Source organism: Piliocolobus tephrosceles, chromosome 16 (assembly GCF_002776525.5).
Source record: "Piliocolobus tephrosceles isolate RC106 chromosome 16, ASM277652v3, whole genome shotgun sequence".
In the NCBI taxonomy this organism is placed as follows: domain Eukaryota; kingdom Metazoa; phylum Chordata; class Mammalia; order Primates; family Cercopithecidae; genus Piliocolobus; species Piliocolobus tephrosceles.
This window is the reverse complement of record NC_045449.1, coordinates 2,148,511-2,171,146: the sequence shown is the minus strand read 5'-3', so window position 1 is coordinate 2,171,146 and position 22,636 is coordinate 2,148,511. Positions and strand designations below refer to the sequence as shown.

The following is a 22,636-nucleotide window of genomic DNA, read 5'->3' as shown; positions in this document are numbered from 1 at the left end:
AGAAAGAGAAAGAAAGAGAGAGAGAGAAAGAGAAAGAAAGAGAGAAAGAGAAAGAGAGAGAAAGAAAGAAAAAGAAAGAAAGAAAGAGAAAGAAAGAAAGAAAAAAGAAAGAGAAAGAAAGAGAAAGAGAGAAAGAGAAAGAAAGAAAGAGAAAGAGAGAAAGAGAAAGAAAGAGAGAAAAAGAAAGAGAAAGAAAGAAAGAGAAAGAAAGGAAGGAAGGAAGGAAGAAAGGAAGGAAGGAAGGAAGGAAGGAAGGAAGGAAGGAAGGAAGGAAGGAAGGAAGGGAAAGACAGGCTGTGTGGAGGCAGACACTCCTAGAACTGAGCCAGAGGGGAGAGCAAGCCCAGAGACACGATGGGTTGATGCCTAAATTACCCCAGCTCCCCGATGGCAACGGAGTAACTGTGCCCTAAGTACATGCATGACTACTTCAGATGCAGAGTTCAAGAGTGAAACGTAGGACAATTTGCTGTTTAACCCTGCCCTTGAGTATTCTGCCCACAAATGCACGTTAAAAGCACTCTTCCCTGGCCGGGTGCAGTGGCTCAAGCCTGTAATCCCAGCACTTTGGGAGGCCGAGGCGGGCGGATCACGAGGTCAGGAGATGGAGACCATCCCGGCGAACATGGTGAAACCCCATCTCTACTAAAAATACAAAAACAAAATTAGCCTGGCGTGGTGGCGGGCGCCTGTAGTCCCAGTTACTAAGGAGGCTGAGGCGGGAGAATGGAGTGAACCTGGGAGGTGGAGCTTGCAGTGAGCCCAGATCGCGCCACTGCCCTCCAGCCTGGGCGATGAGCAAGACTCCATCTTAAAAAGAAAAAAAAAAAAAAAAAAACCCTTCCCCTCCAGGGGAGGCGGTGACAGGAGATACCAGCCTATACTTTAATTCAACAGTAAGTCTTTATATTAAAATTTAAAAAAAATCAAAAACCATATTATAGAGAAAAATGTAAACTTGATGTGATGTTTTAAGATAAAAAGGATAAAAGGATATATCAAAGATCCCTCCCCCACAGTGGTAGTTTTTGGGTTTTGTTTAAAAAAAATAAAAAAATGAGGCTGGGCGTGATGGCTCACACCTGTAATCCCAGCACTTTGGGAGGCCGAGGTGGGCAGATCACCTGAGGTCAGGAGTTTGAAACCAGCCTGGCCAACATGGTGAAATCCCGTCTCTACTAAAAATACAAAAATTAGCTGGGGGTGGTGGTGGGCGCCTGTAATCCCAGCTACTTGGGAGGCTGAGGCAGGAGAATCGCTTGAATCGGGGAGGCAGAGGTTGCAGTGAGCTGAGATAGCGTCACGCAACTCCAGCCTGGGTAGCAGAGCAAGACTCCGTCTCGAAACAAATAAATAAATAAACAAACAAACAAATGAGACAGGGTCCCCCCCCCCTACTGTCTCTCTCTCTCCTCCCCCCCCTACCCCAGGCTGGAGTGCAGTAGTGCAATCACAGCTCACTGCAGCTTTGACGTCCTGGGCTCAAGTGATCCTCCTACCTCAGCCTCTGGAGTAGCTGGGACTACAGGCGTGTACCACCATGCCCAGCCAGTTATTTATTTATTTATTTATTTATTTATTTTATTTATTTTTTTGAGACGGAGTCTCGCTCTGTCACCCAGGCTGGAGTGCAGTGGCCGGATCTCAGCTCACTGCAAGCTCCGCCTCCCGGGTTCACGCCATTCTCCTGCCTCAGCCTCCCGAGTAGCTGGGACTACAGGTGCCTGCTACCTCGCCCGGCTAGTTTTTTGTATTTTTTTAGTAGAGACGGGGTTTTACCATGTTAGCCAGAATAGTCTCGATCTCCTGACCTCGTGATCCGCCCATCTCGGCCTCCCAAAGTGCTGGGATTACAGGCTTGAGCCACCGCGCCTGGCCTCAGTTATTTATTTTTTTGTAGAGGCTGGGTCTTGGAATATTGCCCAGGCTGGTCTCAAGGGATCCTCTCGCCTCAGCCTCCCAAAGCACTGGGATTACAGGTGTGAGTCACCATGCCTGGCCCCAGAGTGGTAGTTTTGAGTCCATTCTCCAAGCGCCACCCTCCATGCCAGTGACATAGGTTCTGATCCTCGGGCCTGGGAACAGCACACAGAGACCCCCTCGCCAGCACCCACCGCTGCCAGCCTGGTTTGCCAGTGAAACCTCCACCCCAAGGAAGTTTCTATTTGCAGGGGCCTACTGCATACCCAGCTTCTGGACAGACAGGTTTAGGAACAACCACAGCAAACACTCCACAAAGCATCTTTCTAGCCAGTCCTAGGAGTCTCGCCCCTCCCCTGGGGTCATGGGAATGGGGATCTGGCTGCAAACTTTCCCGGGTTTGCCCACGGTCAGGTCTTGACCCAGTGATTCTCCAGGAAGGCTCTCTGGGAAGGCTCTGTGTTTTCTGTTTAAATGTCTGCATTCTAAGAAGCTCAGAGAAGCTCGTATTGCCTAGGCCTGGCTCTCCTCAGTCACCCCCTAACCCTCCTCTGCCAAGAACCATGGGTCAGTGTGGAGTTGAGGGGCCCAGTACAGCAGGGACCGTGGTGTCGCTGGGCTTGTAATCCAGTCTCCACAGACTTCACTCTGCTCCTGCTCTCTCAGCACGTTCTCTATCCTCCCATTGCTCCCACAACAAAGCTGAATTCTGGACATGGCTAGGGCAGTAGCAAGGCATAGTTTAAGTCTGGATCAACTTCAGCCTAAAAATGCATTTCAGAGCATTTTTCCAGGGACTGAGGGAGACTGGCACATCAGAATCTCCAAAATGGCAGAGAGGGGTGGTGTTTTTGATCCATACCTCGCTAGTCTTCCCTCCCCCTCCCCTGCAAGCATCTCTCATGATTCCACCATGCAATGCATGGAAGCGGCTTTGCAGGCAGAGGAAAAAGGTTGATAATCAATGCTTTTAACGAGCCTCAGTTTCAGTCCAAATTGGGATTTATCTCACCACTGAGCACCAATTTTGACAAAGCTTAAGGATTCCTCTATCCACGGGCCCTGAGACACCCTGGCCTGACTTAGTCTGATACTGTTGGAACCTCTCCTGTTCCTGTTTTCAGTGACTGTGCTGAGCTCAAAGCAGAGGCAGCACACTGGCAGAGGCTGGCAGATGAGCCCAAAGCAGAGGCAGCACACTGGCAGAGGCTGGTAGATGTCTTTAGTTTGGCCCACACAATTTTTTTTTTTTTAAATGGGAATTAGCTGTCAGTATTTAAAAAATAGGAAATTTCTTTCTCTTTTTTTTTCTTTTTTTTGAGACTGAATTTCGCTCTTGTTGCCCAGGCTGGAGATCTCGGCTCACTGCAACCTCCACTTCTGGGTTGAAGCAATTCTCCTGCGTCAGCCTCCTGAGTAGCTGGGATTACAGGCGTGTGCCACCATACCTGGCTAACTTTTCTTATTTTTAGTAGAGATGGGGTTTTGCCATGTTGGCCAGGCTGGTCTTGAACTCCTGACCTTAAGTGATCCGCCCACCTCAGCCTCCCAAAGTGCTGGAATTACAGACGTGAGCCACCCCAGCCAAAAATAGGACATTTCATATAAAAACCCAGACTTCTTGTTTCAAGTGAGATGAAAATAAAACAGAGGCCATGGGAAGCCTGGGCCCAAATTCCTGCAAGAGCCAAAATACTGGCTGCCCATCTTCACACAGGGCAAGTGCCGCTGGGTCACCTCAGTCTCTGCCGCTGCCTCACATCCCGTTAGCTTCCCCTGCAATCATTTGTTGTCTGGCCCTGTTAGCACTGAATTTCCTAGTGGTGGCACTAAGGCACCTCCTGAGGACTGACAGCACGGGGCTCCTCTTGTTCCTGGGCAGTTTAGAAGCCGGGAGACTCGAGGGCCTTATTCTCTTCCAGTTACTGAAACTGACTGAAAGGTGAAAAACCATTCCTTTGGAGTACGATATCCCTGCCTCCCGGAAAGAGCCCTCAAAGTGGGGCCTCAAGGGGGGGTCCCCAGACCTACTAGAATCAGAACCTCCAGGACTGGGACCCAGAAATCTGTGTCTTACCAAGCCCTTCAGGTGACTCTGATGTATGCTAAAATGTGAGAATTACTATCCTGGGGAACTGAAAATATGCAGATTCTTCATCCCTGAAGATCCTGATGTAGGAGGTCTGCAAAGGGGGCCAAAGAGGACTTCAAAACCTTCCAAGTTGATTTGGACTTGCAGTCAGATTTGAGAGCTACTAAACCTGAGGACTCATCTTTTCCCGGCTCCAGGCCAGTGTCCTCAGCTCCAGATCTGCCTCCCACCATCCTTCAGTCCCTCATTCACCACATAAAGCAATGATGTGGCTGCTGTCCTCATGCACAAACTTCAGGCAGAAGACAAAAGGGAAAGCCCCACTACTCTCCAGGGGGCCGGTGGACTGACTGGAGGAGAGCTGACAGCTTCTTCTCACGCCAATGGCCTGAATGGGAGACGTCCACAGCCTCCTCCTGCCTCGTGCCCCTTTTCCCTGCTTCTCCCAGGGCTACCCACACACGGCGCCCATGCACAAGCTGTCTGCACCGTTTTATTCTGTTTTCTCCAGTGTGTGTGCTTTGAGGAAGCCCAGCACCAAGCCACGCATAACTGGGCTGCCAGCACAGCTCTTCTGGTGACAACAGACACTGGCGAATGTCAAGAGAACATAGCACAGGAGGAAAGGAAGAGAATTTTTTTTTTTTTTTTTTGAGACGGAGTTGCGCTCTGTCGCCCAGGCTGGAGTGCAGTGGCCGGATCTCAGCTCACTGCAAGCTCCGCTTCCCGGGTTCACACCAGTCTCCTGCCTCAGACTCCCGAGTAGCTGGGACTACAGGCACCCGCCACCTCGCCTGGCTAGTTTTTTGTATTTTTAGTAGAGACGGGGTTTCATCGTGTTAGCCAGAATGGTCTCGATCTCCTGACCTCGTGATCCGCCCATCTCGGCCTCCCAAAGTGCTGGGATTACAGGCGTGAGCCACCGTGCCCGGCAGGAAGATAATTCTAATACTTTTTTTTTTTTTTGAGATGGAGTTTTACTCTGTTGCCCAGACTGGAGTGCAGTGGCGCGATCTCGGCTCAGTGCAAGTTCCACCTCCCGGGTTCACGCCTTTCTCCTGCCTCAGCCTCCTGAGTAGCTGGGGCTACAGGCGCCCGCCACCACGCCCGGCTAGTTTTTTGTATTTTTAGTAGAGACGGGGTTTCACCATGTTAGCCAGGATGGTCTCGATCTCCTGACCTCGTGATCCGCCCGCCTCGGCCTCCCAAAGTTCTGGGATTACAGGTGTGAGCCACTGCGCCCGGCTGAGAATTCTAACACTCTTCAAAATTGCTTATCATAAGACTGGCATGCTTTTTTTTCCAGAGCATAGGTTCCGCTGAGAAAAACTGAGGTCAGGCTGTGTCTTGTAAACCTGGGAATCATTATTCCATCATCTCAAAGAACTGGGAAAACCTTCCCAAACGGACATGGTGTGAACTCAAGTCCTACAAACCTACCTTTCGCCTCAACACCCCAAAGGAGGGGAGACGAACATTCTTTGAGCACTTACAATGCTACGAGCAAATGAACATTTACACGCATCATCTGAATCCCCACAAAGATTCCTTCAGGTGGGAATCATCCCCCTGTTTTTATTTTATTTTATTTTATTTATTTATTTATTTTTTTTGAGGCGGAGTCTCGCTCTGTCTCCCGGACTGGAGTGCAGTGGCTGGATCTCAGCTCACTGCAAGCTCCGCCTCCCGGTTTTACGCCATTCTCCTGCCTCAGCCTCCCGAGTAGCTGGGACTACAGGCACCCGCCACCTCGCCCGGCTAGTTTTTGTATTTTTAGTAGAGACGGGGTTTCACCGTGTTAGCCAGGATGGTCTCGATCTCCTGACCTCGTGATCCGCCCATCTCGGCCTCCCAAAGTGCTGGGATTACAGGCTTGAGCCACCGCGCCCGGCCCATCCCCCTGTTTTTAGAGGAGCAAACTGAGTGTGCGAGAAGTTAAGAAACTTGACCAAGATGACTTAAAAGGCAGGATGCCAGGATTCAAACGCGTCTGTCACTCAGACTCTGCTCAGAGGCCGCCTCTCCCTGACTGCCCTCCCACATCTGTTTTTTCTTCCTAGCTCTTATCACGTGCTAAGTTGTTGGATGATATATTTACTTGTGCATTTGTTTCCTGTCTGTCTCCCCAACAGAATGTAAGCTCCTGCGGCAGAGACTCTGTCCATCTTGTCACTGCCATTTCCTTGCACGGTGAACAGTGGCACCTGGTGAGCCCTCGGTGGGGATCTGCTGCTGGATAAGGGGGAGGGGCAGTTTGATCTGCTGCGTCACACTGCTGTCCAAAAGCATCCCTTTCCTTGTCTGTTCTTTCATTCCTTTCCCTCCACAAACCCCAACACCCATCTCAGAGGCCAAGGAATACAACACAGAGAAGGCGAATGGTTCCCTGTCCCTTCAGATGGGGGGTTGAGAGGAAGCTCAAATTCCTAGAAATCTAAGAAAAGTCTGTGCGTAGAGATAGGCTTGCTCCTGCAAAGCAAAAGTCTTCACGCTGAGGAGGCAGCAATGGTTTATAAGGGACTCTCTCCTTTCTGGGGCTGGAAGGCTTAGCCACGCTGAGAAGGAGGCAATGGTTTATAAGGGACTCTCTCCTTTTTGATGCTGGAAGGCTTAGCCACACGGAGAAGAAGGAGGCAATGGTTTGTAAGAGACTCTCTCCTTTCTGAGGCTGGAAGGCATGGCCCCCCCTCCTGGCCTCTTTTACATCCAGTCAAGTGCTTGGGGTTAGGATGATGGAGCAACACGTGTGGGATGAAACAGAAAGGGAAAGTGGCACACAGCATCCAAAAAGCACAAACCCCTCTCTGAAGTCAAAATCCAAATCAATCAGAGCACTGGTTCCTGAACTCAAATGACCTAGGGCAGCAGCTCTCCACCAGACCTACTAGAATCAGAAACTCCAGGATTGGGATCCGGAAATCTGTATTTTACCAAGCCCTTCAGGTGACTCTGATGCATGTTAAAATGTAAGAATTACTATCCTGGGGAACTAAAAATATGCAGATTCTTGACCCCTGAAGATCCTGATGTAGGAGGTCTGCAAAGGGGGCCAAAGAGGATTTCAAAAGCTTCCAAGTTGATTTGGACTTGCAGCCAGATTTGAGAGCTACTGAACCTGAGGACTCATCTTTTCCCGGCCTCAAGCCAGTGTCCTCAGCTCTAGACCCACCTCCCACCATCCTTCAGTCCCTCACTCACCACATAAAGCAATGATGTGGCTGCTGTCTTCATGCACAAACTTCCTGGTGACAGCCTCCTCCATGATTTGCTTCACCTGCGGACACATGGACAGCATCACTGCTTTTGTTATTATTTTTCCTTATCAAAGACCTCTGGGCAAATAAATAGTTTGGTTCTGCCCTTCTGGTCTGAAGTCACTTTCAGACACTTGCAGAGATGACAGGGATGAAAGGTGTGGGGAAGCAAAGTTTCTTCAGCCCAGTCTGATTCGAGTCTTTTGGAGAGGAAACCAGGGAAAACAATGTCAAAAACCCATCAAACAATGAGTGCATGTTCCAGCCCAGGTGGAAGTGCCGTGCCTTGGAGAATGGGAATAGGATGCTGTTTGCTCATCTGTTCTCAGCTGGAGAAGGGCTTCTGGGCAGACATACTGTCCTTTAGAGACAAACCATCTTGGCACAGCCTGCAGACAAACAACCTGCCCCTCCTTCTTTTCTCCCTATTCTCCGAGGTTAGGGGTAGGTCTCATACCTCCGGGACACCTTCTACATGCCCAAAAGTCCGGCCTTCTTTCCACCTAGGCTCTAAAAGTCTAATGTCTGGGGTTCCCACCTGTATGTAAAAGTTCCCAAATATCTTGTAAGGTAAACAGTCATTTCTATTTTTTTGAGACACAGTCTTGCTCTGTTGCCCAGGCTGGAGTGCAATGGTGCGATCTCGGCTCACTGCAGCCTCTGCTTCCCGGGTTCAAGGGATTCTCCTGCCTCAGCCTCCTGAGTAGCTGGGACAACAGGTGCATGCCCACCACCACGCCCTGCTGATTTTTGTATTTTTAGTAGGAACGGGGTTTCAGCATATTGGTAAGGCTGGTCTCGAACTCCTAACTTCAGGTGATCCACCTGCCTCGGCCTCCCAAAGCGCTGGGATTACAGATGTGAGCCACTGTGCCCAGCTGGTCATTTCTTTCTTTAAGAAAGCACTTAAAAAGAAACCTTTTTAATTGATGTACAGTAAACATATAAAATAACTTATATCACAATTATACAGTGGGGTGAATTTTCACACAATGAACACTCTTGTGAAATCAGCAACTACAGCAAAAAACAAAACATGTGACCAACACCCTCGCCTCATCATGTTCCCTTCTAGTCACTATTCCCCCTAAGGGTACCCACTCTCCTGATTCCACCACGATAGTTTTGTGGGTTTTTATACTTTTTTTTTTTTTTTTTTGAGCTGGGAGTTTCACTTTTTTGCCCAGGCTGGAGTGAAGTGGCGTGTTCTCAGCTCACTGCAACCTCCAACTCCCGGGTTCAAGCGATTCTCCTGCCTCAGCCTCCAGAGTAGTCAGGATTACAGGCATGCACCACCATGCCCAGCTGTTTTTTTTTCTTTTCTTTCTTTTTTTTGTTTTGTATTTTTCGTAGAGATGGGGTTTCTCCATGTTGGCCAGGCTGGTCTTGAACTCCCGACCTCAGGTGATCCACCCACCTTGGCCTCCCAAAGTGCTGGGATTACAGGTGTGAGCCACAGCCTGGGTTTTCATACTTTTCACAAGTGGAATTACTCAGTGTGTAGTGTTTTGTGACTAGTTTATTTTGCTCACCTGTGTCATTCTGAAATTTGTTTATGCCGTGTAGAGTTATAAATTGTTCATTCTCCGTGGTGTGAGCATACAAACAACTGGCGATTGGGTGTTTTCCAGTTTGGGGCTGTTACGGGTATTGCTGCTATGAACACTGAGGACATGTCTTCTGGTGAACAAATGTTTTGGATTTATATTTCTAGGCAAGGAATGTCTGATGCATACACTTTGCTTTATTAGATATTGCCAAATTGTTCTCCAAAGTTGGTTATACCAGTTTATACTCCCATGGATGAGGTTCTGGTGGTTCCCAACATTTAAGCCAGACACTGTTGATGTCCTGGGGGAACCTGCTAGCAGGCAGATACTAGTACTGGAGATTAGAGAGATTACCTAGTGTAGAATGCTACACATAACGTGAGTCCTGGGTAGAGGTAGTCTTCCCCATTCTTTAAACAGGAATGTAATTTCTGATACTGTCCAGGTTCCCAAGAACCTTAGTCAGGACTGTATAGTTTGGAGGGCGGTAGAACCTCAAAACGCTGGGGAGGCGGGAAGAAGGACCTAGAGGCTCCTCCCTGCGGCAACTGCTAATGGTTAGTGCTCAGGTAAAAGGGGAACAGATCAATTTATATACTCTGAGCTGTTAAAAGCTTCCTAGATGGTTGGGCATGGTGGCTCACGCCTGTAATCCCAGCACTTTGGGATGCTGAGGCGGGAGGATCACCTGAGGTAGGGAGTTCGAGACCAGGCTGACCAACATGGCAAAACCCCATTTCTACTAAAAATACAAAAATCAGCCAAGCATGGTGGTGCGTGCCTGTAATCCCAGCTACTCAAGAGGCTGAGGCAGAAGAATCACTTGAACCTGAGAGGCAGAGGTTGCAGTGAGCCCAGATCGCGCCATTGCACTCCAGCCTGGGCAACAAGAGTGAAACTCTGTCTCAAAAAACAAAACAAAACAAACAAAAAAAACAAACCAAAAAACTTGCTAGATTACCTCCCAAGGATGTTTGCATTCAACAGAAGATAATGTCACAGCTAAAGACCTGGAGGCATCTGAAGCAGGCTGATGGGGCAGATTTTTGGGTTAGGAGGATCTGTAGATGCCCCTAGAATTATACCAGTGGTCCTTTGTGAAAGGCCAGCCTGGTCTACCAATATTCCTGTTGTTTCTCCTTGCAGAAAGGACAGGATGTTTCTCTAGAAATCAAACAGTGGGCCAGGGTGGTGGCTCACGCCTGTAATCCCAGCACTTTGAGAGGCCGAGGTGGGCGGACCATGAGGTCAGGAGATCAAGACCATCCTGGCTAACACGGTGAAACCCTGTCTCTACTGAAAATACAAAAAATCAGCTGGGCGTGGTGGTGGGCGCCTGTGGTCCCAGCTACTCCGAAGGCTGAGGCAGGAGAATGGTGGGAACCTGGGGGGTGGAGCTTGCAGCCAGCCGAGATCGCACCACTGCACTCCAGCCTGGGGCAACAGAGCGAGACTCTGTCTCAAAATAAATAAATAAATAAATAAAACACTGAAGGAGGAAAGGAGAAACACTGAGTTCAGAGCAGGTCAACTTTTGTCAGGTATGATACGTAGCTATGGCATATTCTGACATTTCTCACATTTTCTTGGCAATCACTTTTGGATCAGTATAGTCCTAACACTGTTAGAAACAGTATAGTTTCTAACACTGGTAGAAAAAGTCATCATCCTCTTAAAAAATATTTCCTGGCCGTTCACAGTGGCTCATGCCTGTAATCCCAACACCTTGGGAGGCCAAGGCAAGGTCAGGAGATCAAGACCATCCTGGCCAACACGGTGAAACCCCATCTCTACTAAAATACAAAAAATTAGCTGGGTGTGGTGGCATGTGCCTGTAGTCCCAGCTACTCAGGAGGCTGAGGCAGGAGGGGAATCACTTGAACCCAGGAGGTGAAGGTGGCAATGAGCTGAGATCGCACCACTGCACTCCAGCCTGGCGACAGCGCAAGACTCCATCTCCAGGATTTCCCATTATCTGTGACTAACCTCCAAAACTGAATCCCACCTATTATCCCAGCATATCCACCTCTAGTGAGGGTACAGGTACTTTTCTATTTTGTTTATACTGTTCAAGTCTCTGTCACTAGACTGCTTCCTTTTGGAGGAGAATCAAGATTTCTCTTTTCATTGGGGAGAGCAGAATTGGGCTTAAATGCTGACTTGCTACACCCCTGGCCTAAGAAAACCCTTTATTGTCCTCTTCACAGCAAAGACTCAAAGAAGCTTCTCGCACAAGCTGGAAAGCTGATGGCTTCAACTACATCTTTGCCAAGGGGAGGGGTGGGAACAAACATTAGGGCATAGTAGCCAGGCCATGGCTAACGCAAGAGAACCATCTAGAGCTTTCCAGGATTTTTTTTTTTTTTTTTTTGAGATGGAGTTTCGCTCTGTCGCCCAGGCTGGGGTGCAGTGGTGCTATCTCAGCTCACTGCAATCCTCCCGGGTTCACGCCATTCTCCTGCCTCAGCCTCTCGAGTAGCTGGGACTACAGGCACCCACCACCACCCCAGCTAATTTTTTGTATTTTTAGTAGAGATGAGGTTTCACTGTGTTAGCCAGGATGGTCTCCATCTCTGGACCTCGTGACCCGCCCGCCTCAGCCTCCCAAAGTGCTGGGAGTACAGGCGTGAGTCACTGCACCGGGCTGGAGTGCAGTGGTTCGATCTTGGCTCACTGCAACCACACCTCCTGGGTTCAAGCGATTCTCCTGCCTCAGCCTCCTGAGTAACTGGGATTACAGGTGCCCTCCACCATGCCCGGCTAATTTTTGTTTTTTGTTTTTTTTTCGGTAGAGATGGGGTTTCACCATCTTGGCCAGGCTAGTCTCGAACTCCTGACCTCGTGATCTACCCGCCTCAGCCTCCCAAAGTGCTGAGATTACAAGCGTTAGCCACCGGGCCCGGCCGCTTTCCAGGATTTTGTGAGAGCCCAGACCCTTCCCCAGCCCTGAAACTCTAATTAGGGCTCAGCTAAGGTAAACTTTTTTTTTTTTTTTGAGACAGAGTCTCACTGTGTCGCCCAGGCTGGAGTGCAGTGGCACAATGTCGGCTCACTGCAACCTCCACCTCCCCGGTTCCAGCCATTCTCCTGCCTCAGTCTCCCAGGTAGCTGGGTTTACAGGCACACGCCACCACGCCTGGCTTATTTTGGTATTTTTAGTAGAGACGGGGTTTTGCCATGTTGGCCAGGCTGGTCTCGAACTCCTGAGCTCAGGTGATCTGCCCGCCTATGCCTCCCAACGTGCTGGGACTATAGGCGTGAGGTAAACTTTTATATATAAGGTAGGTAGCATAGAGAGGAAGAAATCTAGACTCAGAGAAGTTAAGTAACTCGCTCAAGGTCACACAGATGAGGTCCAGACTATTCCAAAATGTATGCTTTCCACACACCAGGCCTCGAAGTCTCCAAAATCAGCACATTTATTTACCAAACAGTCACGGAGTGCCTACAGTGTGCCAGGCACTGGATACAAGGTAGTGGACAAAACAGGGGGTCTCCTCCCGGGGTGGAGTTCACTTACCAGGCGGAAAACAGCCATAGGGGCAGGCAGGGGAAGGAGGCCCAATGCATTCTCATCTGCGCTGCGGGTCTGAGCTCTCCAGCTCGCATATGGGAGTGAGTCATTCATATAGGCACTGCCCCCCACCCGAAATGGAAATGGGCTTTTGGGCAGGGGCAGGGTAAACGGAGTTAGCAGAGGGAAGGACTGCTTCTCTTTCTGAAGTAGGGGGGCTTCCCTCAAAAGGGAAAAACTTCCGAGTGTTAAAAACCATTCTCAAACGAGCCCCTGGTCCCTGGGTAAGGAGGTGGGCGGGGAGGGAGAAAGTGAGGTGTGCGGCGAACCCCTCTGGCAGCGAGCACTCCGTAGTTGGAGGCACAGCGGAGGGGGCAGCGTTGGACAAGGGGGAGCTCAGCCCGCAAGACACCCACTGAGGACAAGGGGAAGCTCGGTCCGCACGACACCCACTTGCGCCACGGGAGCCCGCGCGGGGCTCCGCCCCCTCCCCCGGCGGCGCGGGCACTGAATGGGCAGCTCCGGTTCCAGCCATCCCCACCATTCCCGCCACCCCTCCCCCGGCCTCGGGCTCCCAGCGCCGCTGCCGTCACAGGGCGGGGAGCTGCGGGGCTGAGAAGCAAACAAGCCCGGAGCGCCGGCCGGAGCCCCCGGGCCGAGGGGCGCTGCCCTCCCCCATCCGAGAAAAGGGAGGGATGCGCAGCCCGTCCAGGACCCTCCGCTCCCGGCCCAGGTTCGGCCCGGGTGCCCGCGCCGGGGGGTGGGCGCTGACCTTTCTGCCCCCTGGGCCGCGCGGGCCAGGACACGAGCCCCCCCCCGGGGTCCTTGCCTCGACTTTACCTCCTTCTTCACGTTCCACAGCAGTTTCTCTTTGACTGCGTCCTCTGCGCTGCCCATGGTGTGGCAGGAGGCGGCGCCGAGCGGCCCTCGGAGCCCCCGCGCCCCCGCCGCCTCCGCGACTCTCGGCTCAGCGCCCCACGCGCAAGGCGGAGTCCCCGCCCACCGCGCTCCCGGCCCGCCGCCGCCGCCGCCGCAGCCACTGCCCGGTGCTCGGCTCCGCAGCCATCTTCCGAGCCCCGCACAGACGTCAGGCGGCAGGCCCGGCCCCTTCCCACAGCCAGAGGGGGGTTGCGCACAGCGACGGGGGATCGGGGCGGGGAGAGGCCGTGCGCGCCTAGGGGCGGCAGACCCGGGCGCGCGCCACGGGGGTCGCTGTCATGGAAACGCACCAGCTCCGGCTGGAGGGCGCGAAGCCGCATTGTGAGCGCCGGCCCTGGGACGCGCGGCCCGGCGGCTGAGAGCAAGCCTCGGTCCCGCTCAATGTCCCCTGACTTCTCCCTGCTCCCTCTCCCGACGGGACGGAAAGGGCCGGGGCTCGGGCACGGGGTCCCCTGCGGTCCGAGCCTGGCCACGGCGAAGCCGGTGCAGCCGGGCCCCGTGACCCCTCTGAATCCCCGTCCAGCCGTCGCCAAGTTTCTGGGAAGATTAGTGGGAGCGCAGCCGCCGGAGCCCGAGGACCGGAGGGTCGCAGCCAGTCCCCCTCGCCGGGTCGCCATGTCCCTCAGGGTCTTTCCCGGCCGCTCCGTGGGAGGCGGGGCGCGGGTTGGAGTAACAGGGACGGGCGTGAGCTGGTACGGAACCAGGCAAGGTGAGAGAAGTGTCTTCCACGCGATTCCCAAGCCTCGCTAGGGAATCAAGGGAGAAGAAAGGTTGCTTAGAGTGATAACATGCCGTTGCAAATGGAAGAGCAACATGACCGAATCTAGGTGACAGGAAGGGCATAGGCCTTTTCGGCACGAATGGAGCCTTCCAGTCAACATGTTTCTATGTGATGCAGCTTTATGGCGCAAAAAAAATGACAATGCAAGGGGCACAAACAGCCCTGCTGGACCAATAGCCCAAGCCTCGAGAATCTACACCCGGCGCCTTCAAGCCCCCAAACCACACAATGCGGCGTGGGAAAAGTTCCCACCGTGGCTTGGCGGGGCCACTAACGCGGCGCTCTCTGCGGGGGCTGGAAAAGACGGTCGCGAGGGGGCGCAGGGAGTCCCGCCCCACTGAGAGCCCGCCCCCTTGGAGGGAACAGGAAGCGTTCGTCCTGGCCCGGAAGCAGTGTAGACTGCACACGCGCGCTGCAGCATGGCGGCTCACCGCCCCGGTCCGCTCAAGCAGCAGAATAAAGCTCATAAAGGCGGGCGGCATCGGGGTCGGGGATCTGCACAGCGGGACGGCAAGGGTAAGAAGATAGCGTAGAAGGAATAAGGGCTATTTGGCCATTATTAACTCTTTTCCCCATGCCCAGACTGAGCTTTCTGTCTCCCGTCTGGGCTCCACGCGAAAGGCCCTTTCTAAGGTGGGCGGAGAGGAGTCCCTTTTCTTGACCTCGTTATGGGGTCGATCACACCAGCCCCTTATAATATGCCCTTCAGGCCGTCTAGCACTGAAAACCCTAAGCAAGAAGGTGAGAAAAGAACTCAGCAGAGTCGACCAGAGGCATCGCGCCAGCCAGCTCCGAAAGCAGAAGAAGGAGGCGGTGAGAGGAGCGGGATTTGGGAGACTGCGGCTTCTCTGCTGTTCTGGGTGGCTATTGCCTGGAACTGGAAAATGAGACCGGGTGGGGGTCCAGGGATAGAGCATAGCCCAAGAGCACGTGTCGAGCCTGCAGGTCTAGCAGTTTTTGCTATCGTCAGAATTCCTGCCACCCCGCCGGCATACCTGTGGTCTACCAGAGAGATGCTGGTTGTGGGTAGAGGGAGCATCTGTGGGAGTGGAAATTCGATGCTGGCGTGAAGTACTGAGACGCTGAGATGTTCTTGGGTATCTTTCTGTTTTCAGGTTCTGGCAGAGAAGAGACAGCTGGGTGGCAAGGATGGCCCTCCTCATCAGGTACTGGTGGTGCCCCTGCACAGCAGAATTTGCCTGCCAGGGGCCATGCAGCTGCTTCAGGATAGGGACACTGGAACAGTACACTTGAATGAATTAGGAAACACCCAGAGCTTTATGCTGTTATGCCCCCGCTTGAAACATCGGTGGTTTTTCACGTCAGCAAGGCCAGGTTAGAGTACACACCAATATTTTCTATTACGTTTGAGTAGTGGTAATTTTTTTTTTTAGCATAATATGCTGGTGCCAACCACCTCTTCTTACTGTGTCTTCTGTCTCCAGGGGATCTGCATACTGTGTTGGACATGGCTAAAGTAGCTGATACCATCCTGTTCCTTCTTGATCCACTAGAAGGCTGGGACAGCACCGGCGATTACTGTCTTTCCTGCCTCTTTGCTCAGGGCCTTCCCACCTATAGTAAGTGAGTTAGCATTTATTGTGCACCTATAATTTGTCAGGCACTATGCCTGGCATTTGATATAGGAGTACAACTGATGGATCATATTCAACTGGTGGTGGGATGTACACATATGGATTAAACTTGATCCATTGTTTACAGATTATCACTCAGGGTGTCTTTTTGTTTTTGGCTCTCCTTTGCCCAGAGAAACAAGGATATGAAGTTTGATTTCACTGTGAAATTCGTTCAGTGTAGTTAAGTGTTGGGTTTCCCAGTGATCTCTGGGCTTGCAACTGAGCTATTAGGTTGTTTGTGAACTGCGGAGGGATTTTTATGTAATGAAGCAATAGGTCATGAAGCGTTTTCTCTTTTGCTTGCAGCACTAGCTGTCCAGGGGATTTCTGGCCTCCCACTGAAGAAACAAATAGATGCCAGGAAGAAGCTAAGTAAAGCAGTGGAGAAGCGCTTTCCGCATGACAAACTCCTCTTGTTAGACACTCAACAGGAGGCAGGGATGCTGCTTAGGCAGTTGGCTAACCAGAAGCAACAGCATCTTGTGTTTCGAGATCGGCGGGCCTACCTGTTTGCCCATGCTGTTGATTTTGCTCCTAGTGAAGAGAATAACTTGGTGGGCACCTTGAAAATTTCAGGCTATGTTCGAGGGCAGACTATGAATGTCAATAGGTTGCTGCATATCGTTGGACATGGCGATTTCCAGATGAAACAGATAGATGCCCCTGGAGACCCTTTCCCTTTAAATCCTAGAGGAATTAAACCCCAAAAGGACCCAGACATGGCAATGGAGGTAAGACTGATATTCTTAATTCATGTTCATGTGAAAGTTGGCACAGGAAGGAAACTTAAATTCAGAGAAGGTAGTCTGTACACTTAGGTGAATGAGGAGACTGCTAGTCTGAAGTAAGGCAATAGTCAGTTATAAATATATTGATAAATCACATTTACCCAGCACATTCTAGGTACTCTGCACTGTGACTGGCTCTGAGTTTATAAAACACTCTCAAGACGTGGTTGCTTTCCTCAAGGGACTTAATTGGGCTGGAACAAAATGGCGTCTGTGAAATAAAGACTGAGATAGCGTATGGTTAAGGTGTGGACCAGCAGTGGAAGTTGAGGAAGTAGACTAGCAAGCTTCATAGAAGAGATCAGACTTGAGCAAGGTGTTGAGAAGGATGAATGTGATTTATGAGTTGAAGAAGGATAAAGGAATATCCTAGAAGATAGAGACAGAATGAACCTAGGCACAGTGGTGGATTAAAGGGTTTATTTGAACTTTGAAGAAATCATCTTGATGGGAGTGAGGTATGTAATAAATGGGTAGGAGTGGGAGCAGATTAAGAAAGACCTCAAGAGCCAAGCAGAGACTTAAAATACCCTGGAAATTAGAAAATGGCCATTTGAAAAGTTTTGACAAGTTTTAGCGTTCTGTTGTATTCATCTTCTACGTGAGGACTGATATTTCTGGGTCTTTCTGGTTACTATATTAGATTTAGGAGATTTTTGGTTCATGGTTGACTATCACCTGCTTTTGATTTTCAGATTTGTGCTACGGATACCGTAGATGATATGGAAGAAGGCCTTAAGGTCCTAATGAGGGCAGACCCTGATAGACAGGAATCTTTGCAAGCAGAGGTTATCCCAGATCCAATGGAGGGAGAGCAAACCTGGCCCACTGAGGAGGAGCTGAGTGAGGCAAAGGGTTGGTATTGGTAAACTTGTTTGTAATTCATCTGACCTGAAATTGTGGATTTTCTCTAGCTGTTCCAAGTGAGGGCCCTATAGGATAGAGTGGGATGGGGATATAGTTGAAAGTCTCTCCTCACCCTCAAATGCTGTATGTTTTCAATAAACAAACATTACACACAGCTTTGTTCCATTTCACAAAATTATTTGTGTTAATGTTTCATCGTGAACAGATAAACAACTTTGCATTCATTGCAGGGATTATTTAGCTGTGTAAGTATTGCTAGTTGTGAGGCAGCTGAATTAAATTTGGAAGTAGTCAGTTCTATTTACAGTGTCTGCCAGAATTTCCCATGTTGGCAGCAGTATCTGGTGCCTTGCCTAGGTGAGAATAACCAGAGGGATAGGGAAAGGAAGTCTATAATTTACTTAATTTGTTTGGGCTTTTACAGATTTCTTGAAGGAAAGTTCAAAGGTGGTAAAGAAGGTCCCCAAAGGAACATCCAGTTACCAAGCTGAATGGATTTTGGATGGTGGCAGCCAAAGTGGTGGGGAAGGAGATGAATATGAATATGATGATATGGAACATGAGGATTTTATGGAGGAGGAATCTCAGGTAAGGAAATGAGGACTTAGGCCAATTCTGTGTCTAGCTCCAAATGTAAGGCAAAATGCAATTGTGATCTTGAGGGGTGTGTATGGTTAGTTTTTTGTTTGTTTGTTTGTTTTTGAGACGGAGTCTCGCTCTGTTGCCCAGGCTGGAGTGCAGTGGCACAATCTGGGCTCACTGCAAGCTCTGCCTCCCGGGTTCATGCCATTCTCCTGCCTCAGCCTCCGAGTAGCTGGGACTACAGGCGCCCGCCACCACGCCCGGCTAATTTTTTTGTATTTTTAGTAGAGACGGGGTTTCACCGTGTTAGCCAGGATGGTCTCGATCTCCTGACCTCGTGGTCCGCCCGTCTTGTCCTCCCACAGTGCTGGGATTACAGGCGTGAGCCACTGCGCCCAGCCTTGTATGGTTAGTTTCTTAGGAATGACTCTGTAGTTGCCAGGAATGAGGTTTTTGTTTTTATACTTTAGACTGTATTAGAATTTATGTTGGTTGGGAATAGGGATCTAGTACAATTATTTTACTCTTAGCTTATTGGCCTTTGGGGTAGAGACAGGTGTGGATTTCTTCTGAAATAACTGTAATCCTTTATTCTACAGGATGAGAGTGGTGAAGAAGAAGAGGAGGAATGTGAAACTATGACTGTCGGGGAGTCTGTGCATGATGATCTGTATGATGAGAAAGTGGATGAAGAAGCTGAGGCAAAAATGTTGGAGAAATATAAACAAGAAAGACTGGAAGAGATGTTTCCAGATGAAGTGGACACCCCCCGTGATGTGGCTGCTAGAATTCGGTTAGTCAACAAGTCTATCGACAAGTCTAAATTAAATCAATAGGTTTTTAAAAACTTGGCTCAGAGCTGTGTCACTGTGATGTGAAAGAAGAGAAACACATTTTTCCTGCTCCTGAAGAGCTAACGTTTAATCTGGGAAGCCAAGACATACATACAGGAAATGGTCATATATAATCAAGTTCTAGACTGTGGTATAGACTAACGTTACAGGACTTTGATGAAGGAGAAATACTAAGGTTAATTAGCAAATACTTCTTCCCAAAGGAGCCAATACTCAATTGACTTATATAACGTTTGGAGATTTTAGGGGGTTTGGGTAGAATAGCGTAAGTAGAAGAGTGAAGATGTAGATGATTATATCTGTTCTGGGGGTAAGTGACTAAAGCCAGTGAATTAACTTTGGATATTAGGGAGGTAAGGCTATGTATTAGGTCTTTCTCGCATTGCTATAAAGAAGTACCAGAGACTGTGCAATTTATAAAGAAAAGAGGTTTAATTGGGTCATGGTCCTGCAGGCTGTACAGGAAGCATGGTGCTGGCATCTGCTCAGCTTCTGGGGCGGCCTTAAACAATCATGGCAGAAGGCAGAGGGGGAACAAATCATGTCACACGGCTAGCGCAGGAACAAGAGAGCAAGGCAGGAGGTGCTACACACTTTTAAACAACCAGATCTCATGAGAACTCACTCACCAAGGGGGATGGTGCTAATCCATTCATGAGAAAACCTCTCCCCTAATGCAGTCACCTCCCACCAGGCTCCACCTCCAACACTGGGGATTGTATTTCAGTATGAGATTTGGGCAGGGACACACACCTGAACTATATCAGGCCATTACCAAGCATCTTTTTTGTCAGGTTAAAAAGTTCCCTGACAGCTAACAGGGAGCCACTGTAAATACTTTGTCTTTTGTCAACAGGAAGCTTGGGTTTGGTTCTGATAGAACTCCTACAAGCTGTTTTGGAGTGTGGTCTTGGTTGAAGCTGTCGGGTTGTTTGGAGAGAGAGTGATTGGAGTTCTTTTCAGCTAGCTCCTTGGCCATTTTAGCAGTGACGAGTCTATATAGCACCATATAAATCTGACTTAATTTCTTTAAAATCTTCAATATCCTAGATTTCAGAAATACAGAGGGCTTAAGAGCTTCCGGACATCTCCATGGGATCCTAAAGAAAACCTTCCTCAAGATTATGCTCGGATATTTCAGTTTCAGAACTTTACTAATACTAGGAAAAGCATTTTTAAAGAGATTGAAGAAAAAGAGGTTGAAGGAGCTGAGGTATCTATCCTCCTTGTTCATCTTGTATGTTGCTTTCATTTGTCAACATGCTCCCTACTTTATTCCTTCTCTTGGCATGAAAATATGCTGCATTGGGGGATTAGGGGAGCCCCTGAGTCATTGAGTAGAATGATACTGGGAACAAAAAGGTATCAACGATGTTAAATGAAAAAGCGTGATCTGGGTAGTGAAGCATCTTGAAGGGTGAGTGTAGGCTTTAAAAAGGTCATCTGAGAGACTCAGCATATTTGGAGAAAGCTTCCACATTATTGGGACTTTGAAGGGTAACTCCATGATTGCTTTCTGCTTCTTATGGCAGGTTGGCTGGTATGTCACACTTCATGTCTCTGAAGTCCCTGTCTCAGTGGTCGAGTGCTTCAGGCAAGGAGCACCCTTGATTGCGTTTTCTTTACTACCTCATGAACAGAAGGTAAATTAGTATCTTGTAGGAAAATGGGAGGTTATAAAACTTTGCAGCTGCTTCTGACAGTCTAAAATTCTGTTTATGTGTGACTAACATTTTGCTCATTGGGATGCAAAAAGTCTGCCTTTATGATTAGGAATTGGAGAATAATAGAGAAGTCAGTGATGGTTTTATTCATATTGTCTGAACCTGTCTGAAACATCGGTGATGCAATCTCTGGGTGATTCTGAGACTTCTCTAAGTATGTTTTTCAGACCAGATTTTGAACAAGGGTTGGCAGCCATTAAAATAAAGGTTTGGCCGGGTGCGGTGGCTCACGCCTGTAATCCCAGCACTTTTTGGGAGGCCAAGGTGGGCAGATCACCTGAGGTGGGGAGTTCGTGACCAGCCTGACCAACATGGAGAAACCCCATCCCTACTAAAACTACAAAATTAGCCGGGTGTGGTGGCACATGCCTGTAATCCCAGCTACTTGGGAGGCTGAGGCAGGAGAATTGCTTGAACCCGGTAGGTGGAGGTTGTGGTGAGCCAAGATTGCACCATTGCTTTCCAGCCTGGGCAACAAGAGCAAAACTCCATGTCAAAAAAAAAAAAAAAGTTTATGCCAAGGTGCAGATGTCTTTTCTTTTGGTGGCCAGTAGTTGTGTATGTTGTGGGGTATGTGATAGTTCTTGGATCGGTTTTGGTAAGGGCTCAAGAAGAAGGGGCTTCAATGAGTATGGTTTTGAGATTGTGGTGAGTGAATGCCTTGAAGGCCACTGATTTTTGTGTGGCAGATGTTGAGCTCTTTTCTGTTAGATGCAGGAAGGTAGGTTAGCATTGAAGGGTGCCTGAATGGTCCGATCAGCCTGTTTGGCTTAAATGCCAGTCATTGGTGGAGGGAAAGCATGAACCTGTGTTTCAGCATCTATACTCCACCATTAATTAGCATTGTCAGTTTTTAGATTGAGTCTGAATCTGCTAGTTTGGTTTGCTTTCTTTCAGTTTAGGCAATTGTATTCCTAGACTATGAAGGTTTTTATTTTTCTTACTTGGTCCCCAGATGTCAGTATTGAATATGGTGGTGAGGCGTGACCCTGGCAACACTGAACCTGTGAAAGCCAAAGAAGAGCTCATATTCCACTGTGGATTCAGGCGCTTCCGAGCCTCACCTTTATTCTCTCAGCACACTGCAGGTTAGCAGTGGGGAACCTGGGTTCTTGCCCATCTTGTCTTTTGGGAAACTGACTTGTGGAGGGGTACAGAATATGGTTTCAAAATCTTACATCTCTGGGTTAGAGGTATTTTCAGTACTCTGGCTTAAGAGCCAATGATGTTTTTACTCAAAATGTCTGAACCTGTCTGAAGCATCCCAGTGATGCAACCTCTGTGTGATACTGAGGCTTTTTTGCCATGAGTATTTGTTCCAGAGCAGGTTTTGAGTAGAAGTTGGCAGCTCTATAAAAAGGTTATTAGGGTGGGTGCAGTGGTGCAGTGGCTTCCACCCATAATCCCAACACCTGTGGCATTTGAATGGGGAATTGAAGACCAAAAAAGCTAAGCTTTCATCATATATATATATATATATATATATATATATTTTTTTTTTTTTATTTTTTTGAGACGGAGTCTTGCTCTGTCACCCAGGCTGGAGTGCAGTCGCGAGATCTGGGCTCACTGCAAGCTCTGCCTCCCGGGTTTACGCCATTCTCCTGCCTCAGCCTCCCAAGTAGCTGGGACCACAGGCGCCCGCCACCTCGCCAGCTAAGTTTTTGTATTTTAAGTAGAGACAGGGTTTCACCGTGTTAGCCAGGATGGTCTTGATCTCCTGACCTCGTGATCCGCCCGCCTCGGCCTCCCAAAGTGCTGGGATTACAGGCGTGAGCTGCTACCACGCCCGGCCTGGTTATTTTTTATTTTATTTTATTTTTTGCAGACGAGTCTTACTCTGTTGCCCAGGTTGGAGTGCAATAGTGTGATCTCGGCTGACTGCAACCTCCGCTTCCTGGGTTCAAGCTGTTCTCCTGCCTCAGCCTCCCAAGTAGAGTAGTTGAGACTGCAAGCACGCACGACCATGCCTGGCTAATTTTTGTATTTTTAGTAGAGAGGGGGTTTCACCATGTTGGCCAGGCTGGTCTTGAACTCTTGGCCTCAGGTGATCCGCCCGCCTTGGTCTCTCAAAGTGCGGGAATTACAGACCTGAGCCAGCGTGCCTGGCGTTTTTTTTTTTTTTTTTTTTTTT

General features: G+C 49.4%; 2 protein-coding genes and 2 non-coding genes across 6 annotated transcripts in view; 3 read left to right on the top strand and 1 right to left on the bottom strand.

Annotated features, from left to right (window-relative positions):
* Positions 1-13,338, bottom strand: part of SGSM2 (small G protein signaling modulator 2) — a 49,047-nt gene extending 35,709 nt beyond the window's left edge. The window contains exons 1-2 of the mRNA XM_031934284.1: positions 13,171-13,338; positions 7,211-7,286 (exon numbers count right to left, since the gene is read on the bottom strand). Of these exons, the coding sequence (XP_031790144.1) occupies positions 7,211-7,286; positions 13,171-13,227 (133 nt within the window). The 5' untranslated portion in view covers positions 13,228-13,338. The remainder of the gene's footprint in view (positions 1-7,210; positions 7,287-13,170) is intronic.
* TSR1 (TSR1 ribosome maturation factor) overlaps positions 13,338-22,636 on the top strand; it is a 29,984-nt gene continuing 20,685 nt past the window's right edge. For 2 of the 3 annotated variants that reach the window (XM_026449605.1, XM_026449604.1), the window contains exons 1-11: positions 14,426-14,566; positions 14,760-14,863; positions 15,166-15,385; positions 15,496-15,630; positions 15,994-16,418; positions 17,171-17,330; positions 17,767-17,930; positions 18,524-18,717; positions 19,829-19,991; positions 20,311-20,421; positions 21,458-21,590. In XM_026449605.1, the coding sequence (XP_026305390.1) occupies positions 14,470-14,566; positions 14,760-14,863; positions 15,166-15,385; positions 15,496-15,630; positions 15,994-16,418; positions 17,171-17,330; positions 17,767-17,930; positions 18,524-18,717; positions 19,829-19,991; positions 20,311-20,421; positions 21,458-21,590 (1,906 nt within the window). In that variant the 5' untranslated portion in view covers positions 14,426-14,469. Of the gene's footprint in view, positions 14,567-14,759; positions 14,864-15,165; positions 15,386-15,495; positions 15,631-15,993; positions 16,419-17,170; positions 17,331-17,766; positions 17,931-18,523; positions 18,718-19,828; positions 19,992-20,310; positions 20,422-21,457; positions 21,591-22,636 lie in introns of all 3 variants that reach the window. The other variant, XM_023184769.3, reaches the window with a different exon arrangement.
* On the top strand, positions 20,566-20,658 carry LOC111521387. The gene has a single exon (XR_002724930.1). It is a non-coding gene; the product is annotated as a small nucleolar RNA SNORD91 family (small nucleolar RNA).
* On the top strand, positions 21,714-21,808 carry LOC111521393. The gene has a single exon (XR_002724935.1). It is a non-coding gene; the product is annotated as a small nucleolar RNA SNORD91 family (small nucleolar RNA).